This window comes from Cetorhinus maximus, chromosome 2 (assembly GCF_964194155.1).
Source record: "Cetorhinus maximus chromosome 2, sCetMax3.hap1.1, whole genome shotgun sequence".
NCBI classification, from domain to species: Eukaryota; Metazoa; Chordata; class Chondrichthyes; order Lamniformes; family Cetorhinidae; genus Cetorhinus; species Cetorhinus maximus.
This window is the reverse complement of record NC_135880.1, coordinates 63,252,161-63,268,639: the sequence shown is the minus strand read 5'-3', so window position 1 is coordinate 63,268,639 and position 16,479 is coordinate 63,252,161. Positions and strand designations below refer to the sequence as shown.

General features: G+C 39.8%; 1 protein-coding gene across 1 annotated transcript in view; it reads left to right on the top strand.

Annotated features, from left to right (window-relative positions):
- Positions 1–16,479, top strand: part of skic3 (SKI3 subunit of superkiller complex) — a 111,788-nt gene that overhangs the window by 28,433 nt on the left and 66,876 nt on the right. Inside the window, exons 8-13 of the mRNA XM_078565414.1 lie at positions 396–504; positions 1,344–1,484; positions 3,543–3,644; positions 11,120–11,256; positions 13,025–13,108; positions 13,415–13,518. Coding sequence (XP_078421540.1) covers positions 396–504; positions 1,344–1,484; positions 3,543–3,644; positions 11,120–11,256; positions 13,025–13,108; positions 13,415–13,518 — 677 coding nt within the window. The remainder of the gene's footprint in view (positions 1–395; positions 505–1,343; positions 1,485–3,542; positions 3,645–11,119; positions 11,257–13,024; positions 13,109–13,414; positions 13,519–16,479) is intronic.

Sequence of the window (16,479 nt, the reverse complement as noted above, 5' to 3'; positions counted from 1 at the left end):
GGGGATGTACGGCTGATGTACTTGACTGCACTGGCACTGAAATTCATTTACCACATTACTCATTTGTGTGACAAGCAGAATGTCTTTTTGGCTTGACGGCAGCACCCTATTAGTGGAAAACACTACTTATGTTGCCACTGTATTGTAGCAGCATGAAACGACTAGCTTTACCTGTTGCTCAAATTTTTGAGATACTTTACCCTTCCAGCACCCCATGTCTCTTTTCTTCAGCAATAATAATTAATTTCCAAATTTTTAAGATGCCAATGCCATCAACTTCACCAACGACATTATTTAGGAAATGCTTTATTTTACTTTTGTTGAGGTTGTATAAAATCAGAACTTTGTTTTTTAAAATAGAATTATATAACTTTTTAAAAACTTCTTTGTTTCAGCTGCCACATGAAGAAGACAAACTAAAGCTAGCTTGTGAGGCTTTGCTAGCCCAGTATCCTAATTCATCATCTTCACTAGAAGTACTCGGCATGCATTTTATCCAGACAGGTAGTTATTTTCTGGTTTCAAGATAATAACATTTTCTTATAGTTGACATCTGGTGGTTGAGGTCTTATCACAGCATAACATAGCCCATTGCTTGACACAAATTTTCAGTCTTGCATAGAGAAACAATAAAGATCAATAGTGTGAGAAGTGAAGGAATTCATACTGATGCTATAAGGGATGCTGTCTGGAGGCTGCTGTAAAGGAGCATTATTGAGACAGAGCAGAGAGAGTGCATTCCTTCAGGCAGGCCAGATTAATGTGTGTATGACGTTGACACGTGCAAAATGTGGGAAGGAGCACAATTTCCCAAGACTGGCATTTTTCACCTTGAGGATAAAAATAACATCTTCAATTTTCATAAGGTAAAATATTTTGGAAAGAATTAGAATGCAATTATTGAACCAGCTCTGTTTTACAGTATTTACCGTAAATGTAGGGTACATGGTGCAGGTTACAGGAAAGTATTCTAGTTTAGGCTGTCCTTTAAAACTCCTAGATCAGCAAGTTTTAACTGAATGGCATTGAACATTTCCAGTGTGTTCATTGATGTGTTGGATTGATCTATTAGCACTCTCGCAAGGTTGATTTTACAATTTGGTATTTTTTCTAAACATGCTACTGTGCAAAAATATTTGTTCAATCCTAGTATCCTTCACATGCTTTAGGAGTTTGCCATCGACAGTATTGGTGGCAAATTTCTACAGCGTGCTGAGGATACCTTTGTTTGAAGATTGAGTGTGATACTACCAGGTAGCTAATCCTTTTATCCAGTTTGCAACGGTGTATAATCTTCATTACTGAAGGATTCTGTTACTACACTATTCTCTCATTTTAAACAGAGTGCTTTAGTGAAGAAGCTTTGCAGTGTTATTCAAGACTTAATAAAATGGAACCAACAAATGGGCTCGGCCTTATTGGAGTTGGGATCAAAGCTATGCAAGAAAAGAAATATGATGAAGCAGCCCAGAACCTAACTGAAGGTAGTTTTTTTTTGAGGGTGAATTTTTGTGGGGGGAATTGAGCTTGTGTGATCAGAAATCTATCAGACAAATGTAATATACTATATATAATGCCTCCGGTTCAGCGACACTGAAAATGTACCTGATTGTGCTCTTTCTTTCTTGCTTTTTAAAATAAATGTTTAATCAAGCAAAAGTTAATGTTTTAGTGTTGATTTTTCTGTTTACAGTGGACCTGTTGATTATGTTGACTTTTAGGCTACTACATTTTGTATGTTTTGATCTGGGTCCTGGGTTCACATCAGTCCAGATTCAGAAATGATGTGATCTACCAGCTGATGAAAGCATCTTCCCTGAAACGTTTCTAATGGTTATTGGGTCCAAGCACAAAACTGTCCTAACTTGACACATGTGTGCGCACACAAGCATGTGCGCGTGCGCACACCAAACTGGCAGGTTCATTTAGAAAGGGTGATCCATGCGTGAAGTGAAAAATAAAAATAGTTGGAATTAAAACAAGCTGTTTAGACAGAGTATGAGTAACTTCATGCTATTTGGCTATGGTGTATATAACCTGAAGAGCTCCTGATTTGGGTATCTGAGACTGGGTGGCCCAAATATACTGTGTTCAAGTTTCTTGATTTACCTGGGGTGTTTCTGGATTACCTGCAGCAACAACTAATGTTACAAGACTCCTTCTCACAGTATGGTTCGGTTGCCGTGTCTATAGTAGTGCAGTCGGAAGGTTTAGTTTGCAGCATCAATATTTGGGAACTGATACTAGCGATCTGATTTCCTCCTGGATACTTGTAATGTATATAACTGGAAACATATTTCATTATCTAGCATTGAGTTAGTTCACCTTTAGTGAACCCACAAGCTCACTCCAAATAAAATAGGAAATCATTAGATTTATTTATAACAAATTGAAATGAATTTCAATTGCAGATGTGCAGTTTGGGATGCGTGTGATCAGATATTCTAATGATCATTGATACAAATGTCAATTTTGAAACACCTTGCAATTTTGATTCTTAGTAACAATATTTTACAAATTAGAACAGAATAGAACTGAATGAAGATCAAAAATATCTTTCCTTGTGAACTACTCAGAATCCTATAACCTTACGGAGATATGTCCTCCATTAGGCAGACAGCTACAAAACTTGCATAGACCATTCCTTCACCCCCACTCCAGAGTCTAGTTCAAGTCTGTTTCTGTACTCGCTGAAATCAGATTTATTTTCTCTTTGCATATGTAGCTGAGTTATTAATGATTGTGTTGGTTGGCAGTTTATGGTAGTAGCTCAGCAATTTGATTTCAAAAAAAGTGAGGTTATATAACTCTACTTTCGGTATTTTGCTATGTATGGTTGCTCCTTCACATTCTGGTACCTATTTGCGCTAACTACTTAACAGATAAATGTGATTGCTGAAACTGTTGATTTTTTTTTTCCTCTATTCATGTCTTCATTACCTCCAGACTTTTATTATTCCAATGCACTCCTGGATGGTCTCTCTCATTCTACCTCCATAAACTTTAGGTCATCCAAAGCTCTGCTGCCCATGTCTTAACTTGCACCAGGTCCTGTTCACCTAACATTCCTGTGCTTGCTGACCTACATTGACTCCCAGTCAAGCAATGTCTTGATTTTAAAATCCATATCCTTGTTTTCAAATCCTTCCATGGCCTCTTCCCTTCTGTAATTTGTAATCTATAATTTCCTCCAGCCCCACAGCCCCTCTGAGATATCTGTGCTCCTCTAATTCTGTCTTCTCAAGCATCCCTAATTTTAATCGCCCCACCTTTTGTGGCTGCACCTTCTGTTGCCTAGAAACTAAACTCAGGAATGCCCTCTCCACGCCTCTACCTTGCTTTCTTACTTCATGACACTCCTTAGAGCTTACCTTTTTGGCCAAGCTTTTGGTCATTTGACCTAACATCTCCTTATGTATCCTGGTGTCATATTGGCATCTTGGGACATTCCATTACTTTTAGAAGTGTTATATAAATATAAGTTGTTTTGCCTGCTTGTTCTTTGTTTTAAGAGATCTAGAGTAATGTTACTTGTGTTACAGGGTTAAAGCAGGCACAGTCAGCAATTATAGCAAGGTTTTATCTGGCAAAGATCCAGCTCCGGATGCACAAGTACGAAGAAGCAATTAGCTCCTGCAGGCAGGGTAGGAAATTTTCTTTTGTTTACATAAAAAAAGATCATGTACACTAACTGATCTCCCATAGCAATGTTCCTGGATAAAAATGAATATTTTTCAATTCCTGTAATTGTCTATTTGTTTGCACTGCTCATTTTCCTTTTCAGATGGTGTTTCATTGTCTGTACCTTTGTCTCATTTTTTTTCTCTCACTTTGAGGCATTTGTACCTTTTTCAAGCACTGTAAATCAGGGTATGTAAGTTGATCAGGTGTAGAAGACTGCTCCATTTATCTGGCCCCAAAAATCATGTTTTGCATATACTTGGCATATAAGTCAACCTCTGCTCCCCTCACCTCCACATTTTTTCAGCCATGACATTCCATACTTGTATTAGTAGGTAGCCTCAATTTTCCACCCCACAAATGCTTGTTTTACTTACTGGCACCTTATAACTGGACACAAGGGATCAAGCAGGTGATATGAGCTGTGTTGCAAAGATGTGCAGGAGTTTAAGACATGCCCACACAGAGCAGACCGTGCGTGGTGAACGACAAAGAGAAATGATTCTTCCAGCAAAATAAGTGAAATATGAAGTTGGTTTCAAGCTAAAACCCGTAACATTTGCTAACTCGTCACAAAACTGCTGCAGTGAAGGAATTTGGTGTTAGTGAAAAACTGCTAGAGAATGGAAGAAGAAGGAATCCAACCTGAAGATGATGCCCAAGACCAAATGCACCATGAGAACAGGGACCCGACACTGACCTGGTCTTGAGAAGCATGTCTCAGAATGGGTCCTCAAATCATCAGATGGTTACATCTTCACCAGAAATGTAATGTGTGTGTATATATACACTTAAGTGGGCCAAATCAAACCCTGAGTCCAGCAAAAATTTCAGAACAACAGCCAGTTGGCCTAGTCTCTTATGGAACGAAAATGTCTAGTGTTGCCTGTAGAAGACCAAGATCACTTGGAGGCTACCAAAAGACCTCGATGCTAAAATTGCCAGTTCCAGTGATTCATCGGATAGCAACAAAGACATGAGGGAGTATCCATTATGCCACATCGATAACATGGATGAAATGCCCATGGATTTCAGTATGCCAGCAACAGCAACCGAACTGTGAAGTGGAACAGTTCAAAAAACAGTGCTAGTGAAAACCACAGGACAGAGAAGACACGATTAACAGTGTTACTAGCCCACATGGCTGAAGGAACGAAGTTAAAGTCTATAGTAATTTTCAAATGTTAGACAATGCCGGAAATCAACCCATGAAGACAGTTGGATAGATGAGGATGGAGTGAAGTTGTGGATTGATGATGTGTGGAATCGGCATCCAGGTGGCCTAAGTAATGAATGCAGCTTACCAGTGTGGAACATGTTCAGATTGCATATAACCAGAGATCAAGAGGCACCTGCGAAGAAATAACACCCAAATTTCAGTTATACCGGGGTGTATACTGTTCGTAGTTCAACCTTTTTGGATGTGTGCCTCAACAAGCCATTCAAGGATCATATTGCATTGAATGAAATAGATGGATGGTTGATGGTGAAAAAAACCTCCACAAAATGGAAATATCCATGGTGCCCCACTTGTTTCTTTGTCATCAAATTGTGGGGTGCTATCAGTGCACAAAGTGTCATTAGATCGTTTAAAATATGTGGAATATCCAATTCAGTGGATGGAGAGGAAGATGATTTATTGTAGAGGGATAATTCTGAAACCAAAAGTGCCACATCTGATCGAGTAGGATCCTTATGATGTTGACATAGCCGAAGTGACTCAGAATGAATTCAGTGAACTCTTTGCATCGGATGCCAAAGACAATTAATTTAACGAGTTTTAGAATGCTTTGATTGTTAAAGGTACCTTTGCGTATTAATTCATTCAGTAAACATTAATTAGTGCCAATAATTTTATGAGTTACTGGAATTATGTTTGTTTCCGCATTTCAAAATGGCAACCACCCATACGCACACTGGTGGTTCACGTTTAGTACTTGACATATAGTCTACTCTTGGAAGGATTTTTTAGAGGCTTCAAAGGTCGACATATATATGTTCCAATCTATAGTATGCCTTTTGTTATGATCCTTGATATTTACCACCAGTTATGCTGGGAAAGATGCCACCAACTGAACTGTCAAGAGAATTGGGTTTTTACCCACATGAGAAAGACAAGTTCTGAGGTATGGGGTGAAAGGCCTGTCTTCAACGTTATCGTTGACAAAGGTAGATTTCTGAATTGCCATTTCCCATCCCATCACTTGTCAGGTTCTGTCTATTCTCAAGAGGCAAACATAGCAATAACATCTTCCTTTTCCCAAACTAGTGCTCAACTTGCTCTTTTACCCACACTCCCTGTGTATTAAGGGGCTTTTATTTTATACTGGAAGGGGGATTTCGGACACTGAGAAGGATAATTCATAGCAAATTTTGTCCAGTAATACAGCTTTTGGAGATAGTAAAAAGGAATTAATTAGAAATAGCAATAATTTGTAGCCTGAGAAACACTTAACCATATCTTTATTCTGGTGGTTTATGCCATTTTATACCATAAGACATAGGAGTGGAAGTAGGCCATTCAGCCCTTCGAGTCTGCTCCGCCATTCAATGAGATCATGGCTAAATTGATAAGCCTCAACTCCACTTTTCTGCCTTTTTCCCCCAAAACCCTCAATTTCCTTGCTGATTAAAAATCTGTCTCAGCCTTCATCATACTTAATGACCTAGCATCTACAGCCCTCTGCGGTGAAGACTTCCACAGATTTACTACCCTCTGAGAGAAGAACTACCTCCTCATCCCTGTCTTAAATGGGCGACCCCTTAGTCTGAGATTATGCCCTCTGGCCCTAGACTCTCCCACAAGGGGAAACAACTCAGCACCTACCCTATCAAGGTCCCTAAGAATCTCATGTTTCAGTAAAGCCACCTCTCATTTTTCTAAACTCCAATGAGTACAATCCAAATCTACTCAACCTCTCCTCAAAAGAAAATCCCTCCATAACCAGGATCAACCTAGTGAACCTTCTCTGGACTGCCTCCAATGTCAGTATATCTTTCCTTAGATAAGGGGACCAAAACTGTTCACAGTATTCTAGGTGTGGCCTAACTAGTGCCTTGTATAATTTTAGCAAGACTTCCCTATTTTTATACTCCATTCCCTTTGAACTAAAGGCCAACATTCCATTTGCCTTCCCTATTACCTGCTGAACTTCTATTCTAGTTTTTTGTGATTCATGCATGTGGACCCCTAAATCCCTCTGTGCTGCAGCTTTCTGCAGTCTTTCTCCATTTAAATAATATTCAGCTCCTCTCTTCTTCCTACCAAAGTTCACAACCTCACATTTTCCTACATTATATTCTATCTGCCAATTTTTTGCCTACTCAATAAACCTGCCTATATCTCTCTGTTTGTGTCATCCTCACCACTTACCTTCCCACCTATTTTTGTGTCATCTGCAAACTTGGTGATAGCACATTCACGTCCCTCATCCAAGTCATTAATATATATTGTAAATAATTGTGGCCCCAGCACTGATCCCTGTGGCACTCCACAGGTTGCCATCCTGAAAATGCCCCCCCTTATCCCAACTCTGTCTTCTATTAGTTACCAATTCTCAATCCGTGCTAATACGCCATCCCCAACACTTTGGGCTCTTATCTTATTAAGCAGCCTTTTGTGCGGTACCTTATTGAACGCCTTTTGGAAATCCAAATATATTACATCTACTGGTTCCCCTTTACTCTGCTTGTTACTCCTCAAAGAATTTTAATAAATTTGTCAGGCACGATTTCCCCTCATGAAGCCATGTTGACTCTGCTTGATAATATTGTGCATTTCTAAATGCTCTCCTATTACATCCTTTATAATAGACTCTAACATTTTCCCAATGACAGATGTTAATCTAACAGGCCTATAGTTACCTGTATTTTGTTCCCCTCCCTTTTTGAACAAGTTGAATAAGGGTGTTACATTGGAAGCTTTCCAGTCCTCTGGGATTTTTACAGAATCTAAGGATTCTTGGAAGATTACCAGTGCATCCACCATCTTTGTAGCTACTCTCTTTAATATCCTAGGATGCAACCCATCAGGCCCAGGGGATTTCTCAGCCTTTAGCCCCATTAGTTTTCCTAGTACTTTTTCTCTAGTGATAGTTATTTTATTTATTCCACCCACCTCCATTTTGCCCCTTGGTTATTTAATATCTTTGGAATGCTATTAGTGTCTTCTACCATGAAGACTGATGCAAAGCATTTATTCACCTCTTCTACCATTTCCTGGTTCCCCATTACTATTTCCCTAGCCTCCTTCTCTAAGGGGCCTATATTCACTCCGGCCTCTCTCTCTTCCCTTTTATATATTTAAAGAAGCTCTTATTGTCCGTTTTTATATTACTTGCTCGTTTACCCTCAAAGTTTATTTTCTCCCTCTTTATTATTTTTTGGTCATCTTTTGTTGGCTTTTAAAACTTTCCAAATCCTCTGGTTTACCATTAATCTTTGCCGCATGTATGTTTTTTCTTTCAATTTGATTCTATCCTTAACTTCCTTGGTTAACCATTGTTGGCTTATCCCCTTCCTAGAATCCTTCTTTCTCACTGGGATATATCTTTGTTGTGAGTCATGAACAATTTTCTTAAACATCTGCCATTGTTCATCAGCTGTCTTTTCTGCTAAACTCCATTTCCAGTCCACTCCAGCCAACTCAGCCCTGATTCCTTTGTAATTACCCTTTATTTAAGTTTAGCACAGTTGTTTCCAACCCAAATCTCTTACTCGCACACTGCTAAATTCTACAATGTTTTGGTCACTGTTTCCTAGGGGATCTTTTACTCTCAGATTATTTATTAAACCTTCCTCATTACACTTTACCAGATCCAAAATAGCCTGATCCCTGGTTGGATCCACAACATGTTGTTCTAAGAAACTGTCTCGAATACACGCTATGAATATTTGCTCATGGCTACCTCTGCCAATTTGATTTTCCCAATCTACATGAAGATTAAAGTCACCCATGATTAATGTACTGCCCTTTTTACATGTCCTCATTATCTCCTGATTTATTCTCTGTCTACATTATAGCTACTGTTAGGGGGCCTATGGACTACTCCCACCAGTGTTATTTCTTACCTCTAGCCATATGGATTCTACATCTTCCAATCCAAGATCATTTCTTGCTATCGTACTTATGCCATCTCGTACTAAAAAAAGCTACCCCACCACCCTTTACTTCCTGCCTGCCCTTTCGAAAAGTCACATACCCATGAATATTTAGTTCCTAGCTTTGATCTCCTTGTAACCATGTCTCTGTAATGGCTATAAGATCATACCCATTAACTTCTATTTGTGCCGTTTAATTTATTTATTTTGTTCCAAATACTACATGCATGTAAGTAAAGAGCCATTAATTTTGCCGTTTTACTGTCTTCCCCCACCTGATTTGCTGCTGCTTTTTTTGTTTGGACACTCTGTCCCTTCCTCTTGTACTTTGGGTATCATAACCTAAATAGCTGCCTTGCAATGCTGCCATATCGTTTTGCTTTGTAAGCTCACGTATACCCTCTCCAGAACCCTCCTCCACCCTCTATTTAGTTTAAAGCCCTCTCTACAGCCCTAGTTATTCGATTCGCCAGGACACTGGTCCCAACATGGTTCAAGTGAAACCCACCACACTGGAACAGCTCCATTCTACCCCAGTACTAGTGTCAGTGCCCCATGAACTGGAACCCATTCCTCCCGCACCAATCTGAGCCACGCATTTAACTCCTTGACTTTATTTACCCTATGCCAGTTTGCACATGGCTCAGGTAGTTATCCCGAGATTATTACCTTGAAGGTTCTGCATTATAACTTAGCTTCCAACTGTTCAAATTCTTTCAGCAGAACCTCCTTTCTAGTCCAATCAATGCCGTTGGTACCAATGTGGACGATGACAAATGGATCCCTCTCCTCCCACTCCAGGTTCCTCTCCAGCCCTGAGGAGATGCCCTTAACCCTGGCATCAGGCAGACAACACAACCTTCGGGACTCACGCTCATGGCTGCAGAGAACATTATCTATCCCCCTAATTGTACTGTCCCCTGCAACTACTAAGTCCTTGTTTCCTCCCCCCACTTGAATATCTCCCTGTACCATGGTGCAGGTCAGTTTGCTCATCCTCCCTCCAGTCCCTGCTCTCATCCACACAGCTTGCAAGAACCTCATAACTGTTGGACAATTGCAGGGGCTGAGGCTCCTTGAACGCTACCCCATAGGTCCCCAAACCTGCCTCACCTGCAGTCACACCCTCCTGTCTCTGATCACAGACCCAAATTGGAATTACCTAATCAGAGGGGTGTGACTGCCTCCTGGAGCAAAGTGTCCAGGTAACTTTCCTCTCCCTGATGTGGCGCAATGTCTGCAGCTCAGACTCCAGCACCTCAACTCGTATCCGAAGTTCCTCGAGCTGCAAACACTTACATGTGTGTTTGCTCTGGATCACCTTGGTGTCCAGCAGCTCCCACATGCTGCAGCAGCAACACATCACCCATCCTGCCATCACCATTGTATTTAATTAATTAATTACTTTAATATCCCTGCTCTTTACACTTGAAGAATCACCCGCTCTTTACACTTTTTATTGAAATTAATTTTTTTACACCAGCATCAACCTTATACTTAACAAGTTGTTTTTAAGAAGAAGAGAGGAAAAAAAACTAGAGACCCAAGTACCATCTGAAGTCCTTCCTTTTACATTAAAGACTAGACCTCTCCTACTCACTAATCAGCTGCTTTCCCTGTACTCGCATCACGTTGTGGTTTTGACGTCACCCTGCTGCTGGACTCACTGAACTCTCCCCACTCTTTTTTAAATGAAGTCTACATAACATTATAAAGTAACATGAGTTGAAAACATCCTTCAAGAAATTGATTGAACTGAAACCTGAGTCATGATTATTGTTCCCATCATTGCCAATGGTGTATTCAACTTTCTCAAAAATGCTCATTCAATATAAATTTAAAACCAGGTGATGAGTAGATACATTTGAAATTGCTCTCCTTTATTTATTAACTTGCAACTTAATGTGTCTTCCAATTTACATATTTTGCTTATTTGTGTCATTTAGATTATTTATTTCATGCTTTAACCATAATCAAAAAGGCAGCAGGTGACTCATCTGCAGAACCACTGTATTGGCCTCTTGAAGCTGCATGGGATTAGCCATCTGAAATAAAGCACCTGGTCTCTCCAGTATGGAAGTGATCATACTGAGTAGCAAGCCATGTCCTAAAATTCTGTAATTCAAATATTGGTGCACCATGGCACTACACTACCTGTGTGCGTGGATTCATATAAAGTGCATAATACTTCTTGTGTTTGAAAATTACCTCATTAAGTTCCAGCTGTAAATTTACAAATACAACATTAAGACTTTTATACCTCTATGCAGTGAAGCCTAATTATAGGAACCAAAGTTCCCTTGACTTTTCGCTTTGTGTTTGTGATTCATGCCCATAGGTCTGGAGCTGTTGGAAAGCAGTGTCCGTGATGGTAACACTCAGCAAAAACACAAGTTGCTTCATTTACAGGCAGAAGCAATGATCAGATCTGGTGACCCAAATAATGCAGAGAAAGCCTTTGGCATCTTTGAACAGGTATGGCACTCTCAAAGGTACAGTCCTGTATTGTGTTTCTAACATGAAGTTCTGATGCTTTTTCTATTAACATTACTATAAATTGCATCCAGAGGTTTTGTAGGCAATTACTGGCACAAGGGGGAAATCAATTTGCCCCTAGTGGAACTCTTGATGCAGCAATGGATTTCTGCAGTTTTTATTTTTGTCAAAACACGGTTTGCACCATTGAAATTTTGCGCTTTTCAGAAGCTGTCTTAACCTTTTGGTTTAATATACTGTGTTAAAGATAGGAGAGAGATGGTGGGATAACTCACCCCTTGCTCATTGCTTCTCGGTTGTCCGCAACAAGATGTGTATTTAGAGGGAGTTTTTTTAAATCATTTTAGTGTTGTGACTTTTAATAATAGATGAGATAAGCTTTCTCATAAGGTTAAATCAGAATAAAGATAAATGTTTATTCACATAGCACCCAGCACCCAGAAATGTAAATATAATGAAAACAGTCACTCCCTCAAACACATAGGCACAGGAAAAGATGAATTCTAGAGATGAATCATGCACTTAGGCTAATAACATAATAACAAGAAGCAAAAGAATCACATGCTTGAATCAGTGCTTCTTAAGATGCAGTATTGCAGCCTGGATGTGTTCTCTCTTGTTCTTTAGAGCTAAAGTAAGTTGGATGTCTCTGGGTTTCCAGATGAAGTTGTGGCTGAGTTTCAGTAGAGACGAATCCTTGCAGATGAAGGCAAATTAGTTCCCTCTCACTGCCTGGGTTGTCTGGTTGTTAGGCAGGGCCTGTCCTGCTGGAGGAATGGTCCCTCTTGTGTCCTGTTGGTATTCAGACTGACCTATCTCCGACTCATTCTCAAGGTAAAAGGTTTCTAATCTGAAGTCAGTTTTGATCATTTGACCACATGATCAGTACTATTATTGTCCAGAGAAATGATTCTAAGTTAGAAGCCATTGTTACACAATGGGAGATGAATGTTGGCTGTTCACACCTGCTTGTGATCAACTGGTTTCTTTGCACCTTTATTTATTAAGTTTTGAGCTCGCAGACAGAGAGTCTGGGGGGCTATTTATTTTGAGTTCCTGGTCATACCTAGACAATGGGAGGTGTAAATTCACAAGTGGTTTCGCATTTTAAATGTCTTGTCAAGGGAGGATTTTCCGCTTACATTTACATTACGGACATTTACCTTTTAATGACATTCCAGAAGCATGTTCAGACATGAGCTTGTCTGTCTAAAAATCACAAAAGTTTACCTGACCTTCAGTGGCCATCTTTGCAGGACACAGTCCACTTTTTAAAGGATAAGTGAATTTCAAAGAATTCACGTTGACTGAAGTCCATACCTTGAAAGTTAGGAATATAATACGTCTTTACTGGGCATGACAGCTGGTCTCCTATAACTTTTAATTAGCCATGAATATATGGCAAGGTGTCATGGCTCTGTGCTGTCACAATGCTGCTTAATCTTGGCCATCTGCTTTCTACTTAAGATTAAACAGCAGAATTTAGCATTAGACTAATGTTCCGTCAATGATCTGCAACTCATTGATTTACTTCTAATATTTTCTTATTCACATAGTTTAGGGAGATCTTCTAATCACTTTAAATGGAATCTGCTATTTTGTATAAATTCAGAAATAGCTCTGAATTCTATTTCTTTCAGCTGAGCAGTATTTACCTTGTCCAGAGTAGGAATTGAAATATTATGGGTAGTTTATAAAGCAATCAACTGATATTTGTGTAATCCTGTGGATGTTGCAACTTTTTCAGCTTCCTGGCTCCAATGAACCAGCACTACTTGCCCTGAAAGGCCAAGCTTATTTGAACAAGGGTCTGATGAAACAAGCATCTCAGGTTGATTTGTGCTTTCGATTGCTTATTAATAATATGCAAATGCACATGAAGTTCATGTTCCAATAATTGCCGACGTTATTTTCACTTTGCAAATGTAACGAACTTGCTGTTTTGAATATTTACATTTTATTCCTAGTAAACAGGAAAAAAGTATTGAAATCAAAATTAGAATAAAATGTATAGAAAATTTTAGATTTTAGTATTTTTGATGTTTCTTCCCATTAACAACAATCTGCTTATTATACAAATATTTCGCAGAATTTTGAATCTACTGAAAGGTAAAGTATTTTTCCTTCATCCTGATAGATTGCAATGGATCTTATGGCTTCCTATCCTGACCTGGCTGAGACTTGGGAACTCCAAGGTCTTATTGGTTATACCCAAAAAAATTATGTGCAGGCAGAACAAAGGTAAGAGAGGCCATTTAACCCTGAGCTCACCTTGTGCTCACAAACAAAAGCAAAGGTTCTTTTTTCTTAACTTAATTCTATATTCTAAGTTTGATTTTAAAAAGAAAAGTGAGGCTGTGGATTGTGATTTATTCCGTTTTTCAACTTAGAGAATTAACTAGATTCCGAATTGTGAAAAAGCTTAAGATTTGAAAACTAGAAGCATTGAAGGCATTAGATATTTCTGAAACTTGTATTGCTAATGGCATACTTATGTGAAGGGGCACAACTGAACTGTGCTAACTGAAATTTTAAGGGATTGAATTCCCCTGAAAAAGGAAACATATACTTGTCCTCAAAGTACAGTCTGGAGTAATCTGTTCCACTCATGGCAATCCAAGTACAGCCTAAAAGATTCCCTGTGGGGGATGCAGTAATTGGCTTGAAGCCCAAATGCAGATACAACAGAGTTGGAATGCGGAGTTCGCAGAAGAGTACCTATGTGGTTGTGGACTCTCAATTCTTGTGATTGGAGTTTGGGAAAGTGGAAAGAGGCTTGCATGATGAGGGGACATGGTGCCAACCAGACTCTTAAGAGCAGAGATACAGACCACAAGTGAAAATGGAACCTGTGGATGAACAGATCGCTTGGAAGAAAACTGATGGCTTCAAGTGACCAATATGGCAACAAAAATTTTACAGAATTGTTTGATGTTGACTGTCACATTTTCTCTATATTTTTCTCATTCCTTTGCCAACATTTGTGATATTGCTTGAGGACCAGCACCTTAGCCTGCCATATGGCACCACCAGGGGATGAATGCCAACAACAGGCTTAAACTCAATATAAAATAGCAATTGTGTCAGCCACAAGATAGTAACTACTAATTGTAGTAACTAACATCAGGGCCAGAAATTTCCCCCCATCAGGGAGGGTTGTGCGGGGGCGGGCGCGAACCTGATCAGCACCCCTGATCGGGTCTGCGCTGCCATTTTACATGGGTGGGCCAATTAAGGCCTGCCCATTGTGACGTGTGCCCGGAAGCGCCGAATGCTCCCTGTGCAGGCCAGGGGTGAATTCCCTAAGTAGTTCCCTGTGCTCTTGCACGCATGTGTGCGAAAGAGCGCAGAGATCTCCCTGAGGCGTGGAGGTGCCTCGGAGATTTGTTTATGTTAAACTTTTAAATAAAGGATTTTTAAACTTGTCCCCTCATGTGATACTATCACATGAGCTGGGACATGTCAAAGAATAAATGTATAAATTTTTATTAGATTTTAAAATAGTTCATGAAACCTCATCCCGCCCGTGGATGAGGTTTCATGAAAATTGCGAAAGCTGCCTGGGCTCTTCGCCTGCCCGCCAACCTTAAGGTTGGACGGGCAGCTCATTAAATTCAGTTAATTAGGTTTTAAATGGCTTTAATAGGCCTTTGATAGTTCGGCAGGCATGCAGCTGACTCGGCTGCACACCCGTCGTACTGAAAATCTAAATGACATGCGGTGATGCTGGGACGCCCGCCCGATGTCACCGTGCGTCATTTTATGCGTCCCCCACTTGCTGACGGGAAAATGCTGCCCCAGATAAAACTTTACATATCAAAGATCCTGTGTCACACTGCCACCTGCAGGTATGTTTAATGTAAAAATGCCATAAAAGATAATTGAAAAAAGGACTTTTCAATAGATTTTGAAGTTGAATGTTGTGACCAATGTACCATTTTTCATAAATAATAGCCATATACATACTGTTTCTAAAGACAGTTGAAAATAACTGTTGTAAGTACCTAGTTTGTGGTTCATGGCAATATTTTAGAGGTAATTTTTAGTTCTGAGTCAGCAGGCTCTAGGCAGTGAAAACTTTGCTGTTAGTTGGCTTTGTGTAGTTGGCGCTCAGGAGAAGTCCCAGGAGCCATTTGATATCCTGTGCAGATGGGGCTCAGGAGAAGTCCTGGGGAGCAGAGAATGTGGCAGAAGGTCACTGGCTACGTGCTGGAAAGGGTTAAGGCGCAGAAGAAGCTCTGGGAGCCATTTATGATTTTGTGTAGCTGGGGAGATTGGAACTTGGTGAAATCCTGGGGCAGTGCCAGCCCAGCGAAACTAGCTAGCTATTAAAGAGCTGAAATTGCGGCAGTAAATAGGGCAGGATTGCAGACTTGGAAATCCAGGGGAACGGAATCTCTTGAGACAAGATTGAAACCCTTGGAGGTGTGCCGCCGTCAAGGCACTCATTTGGAGCAGTTTTGATGGAATTCAGAGGTTTGATCTTCGAAAGTGAAAAGTTTCAAGTCCCTCGTGAGGGCGACAGTTTCAACAAGATTGGTTGGTTGACTCAGTGTTTACTGACGTCTGGGTGGTTTGCTGAGAAATCCATAGGATCTCTCTTGGTCACCTTTACAATTTATTGTGCAGTGTGATGTTTTCAACTACAGTTTGCCTGTTAATTCACACGTACCTTATATTAACCCTGAATATAAGATTGATGTAAATTGTTTTATTTTTCTGACCTTATGTAGTAAAGTTTATTTATTTTTGGTTGTTCAAAACCTGTGCAATCTTGTTCTGTTAGAGCTTTATTCTCTTAGTAAGTGTTTTGAATCTTAAACTATATCTACATTAAACAAAATATTATTGGTCCCTAACTGGATCTTACCAAAAACTTCGGGGTTGGAACTAGGATCATGACATAACATTTATAAATGATGAAAAGGCATTTTGAGGCTCAGATGATGAATATAAAATTTGCTCTTGTGGATGTGGAAAGGATCTTTCCTCTGGAAGAATCTAGAACTAGGGGACACTGTTTAAAAATAAGGTGTCGCCCATTTAAACAGAGATGAGGCGAAATTTTTTCACTGAGGGTCATGAGTGTTTGGGACTCTTCCTGAAAAGGTGGTGGAAACGGAGTCTTTGAATATTTTTAAGGCAGAAGTTGATGGCTTCTTGGTAAGCAAGGGGATGATAGGTTATTGATGGTAGGTGGGA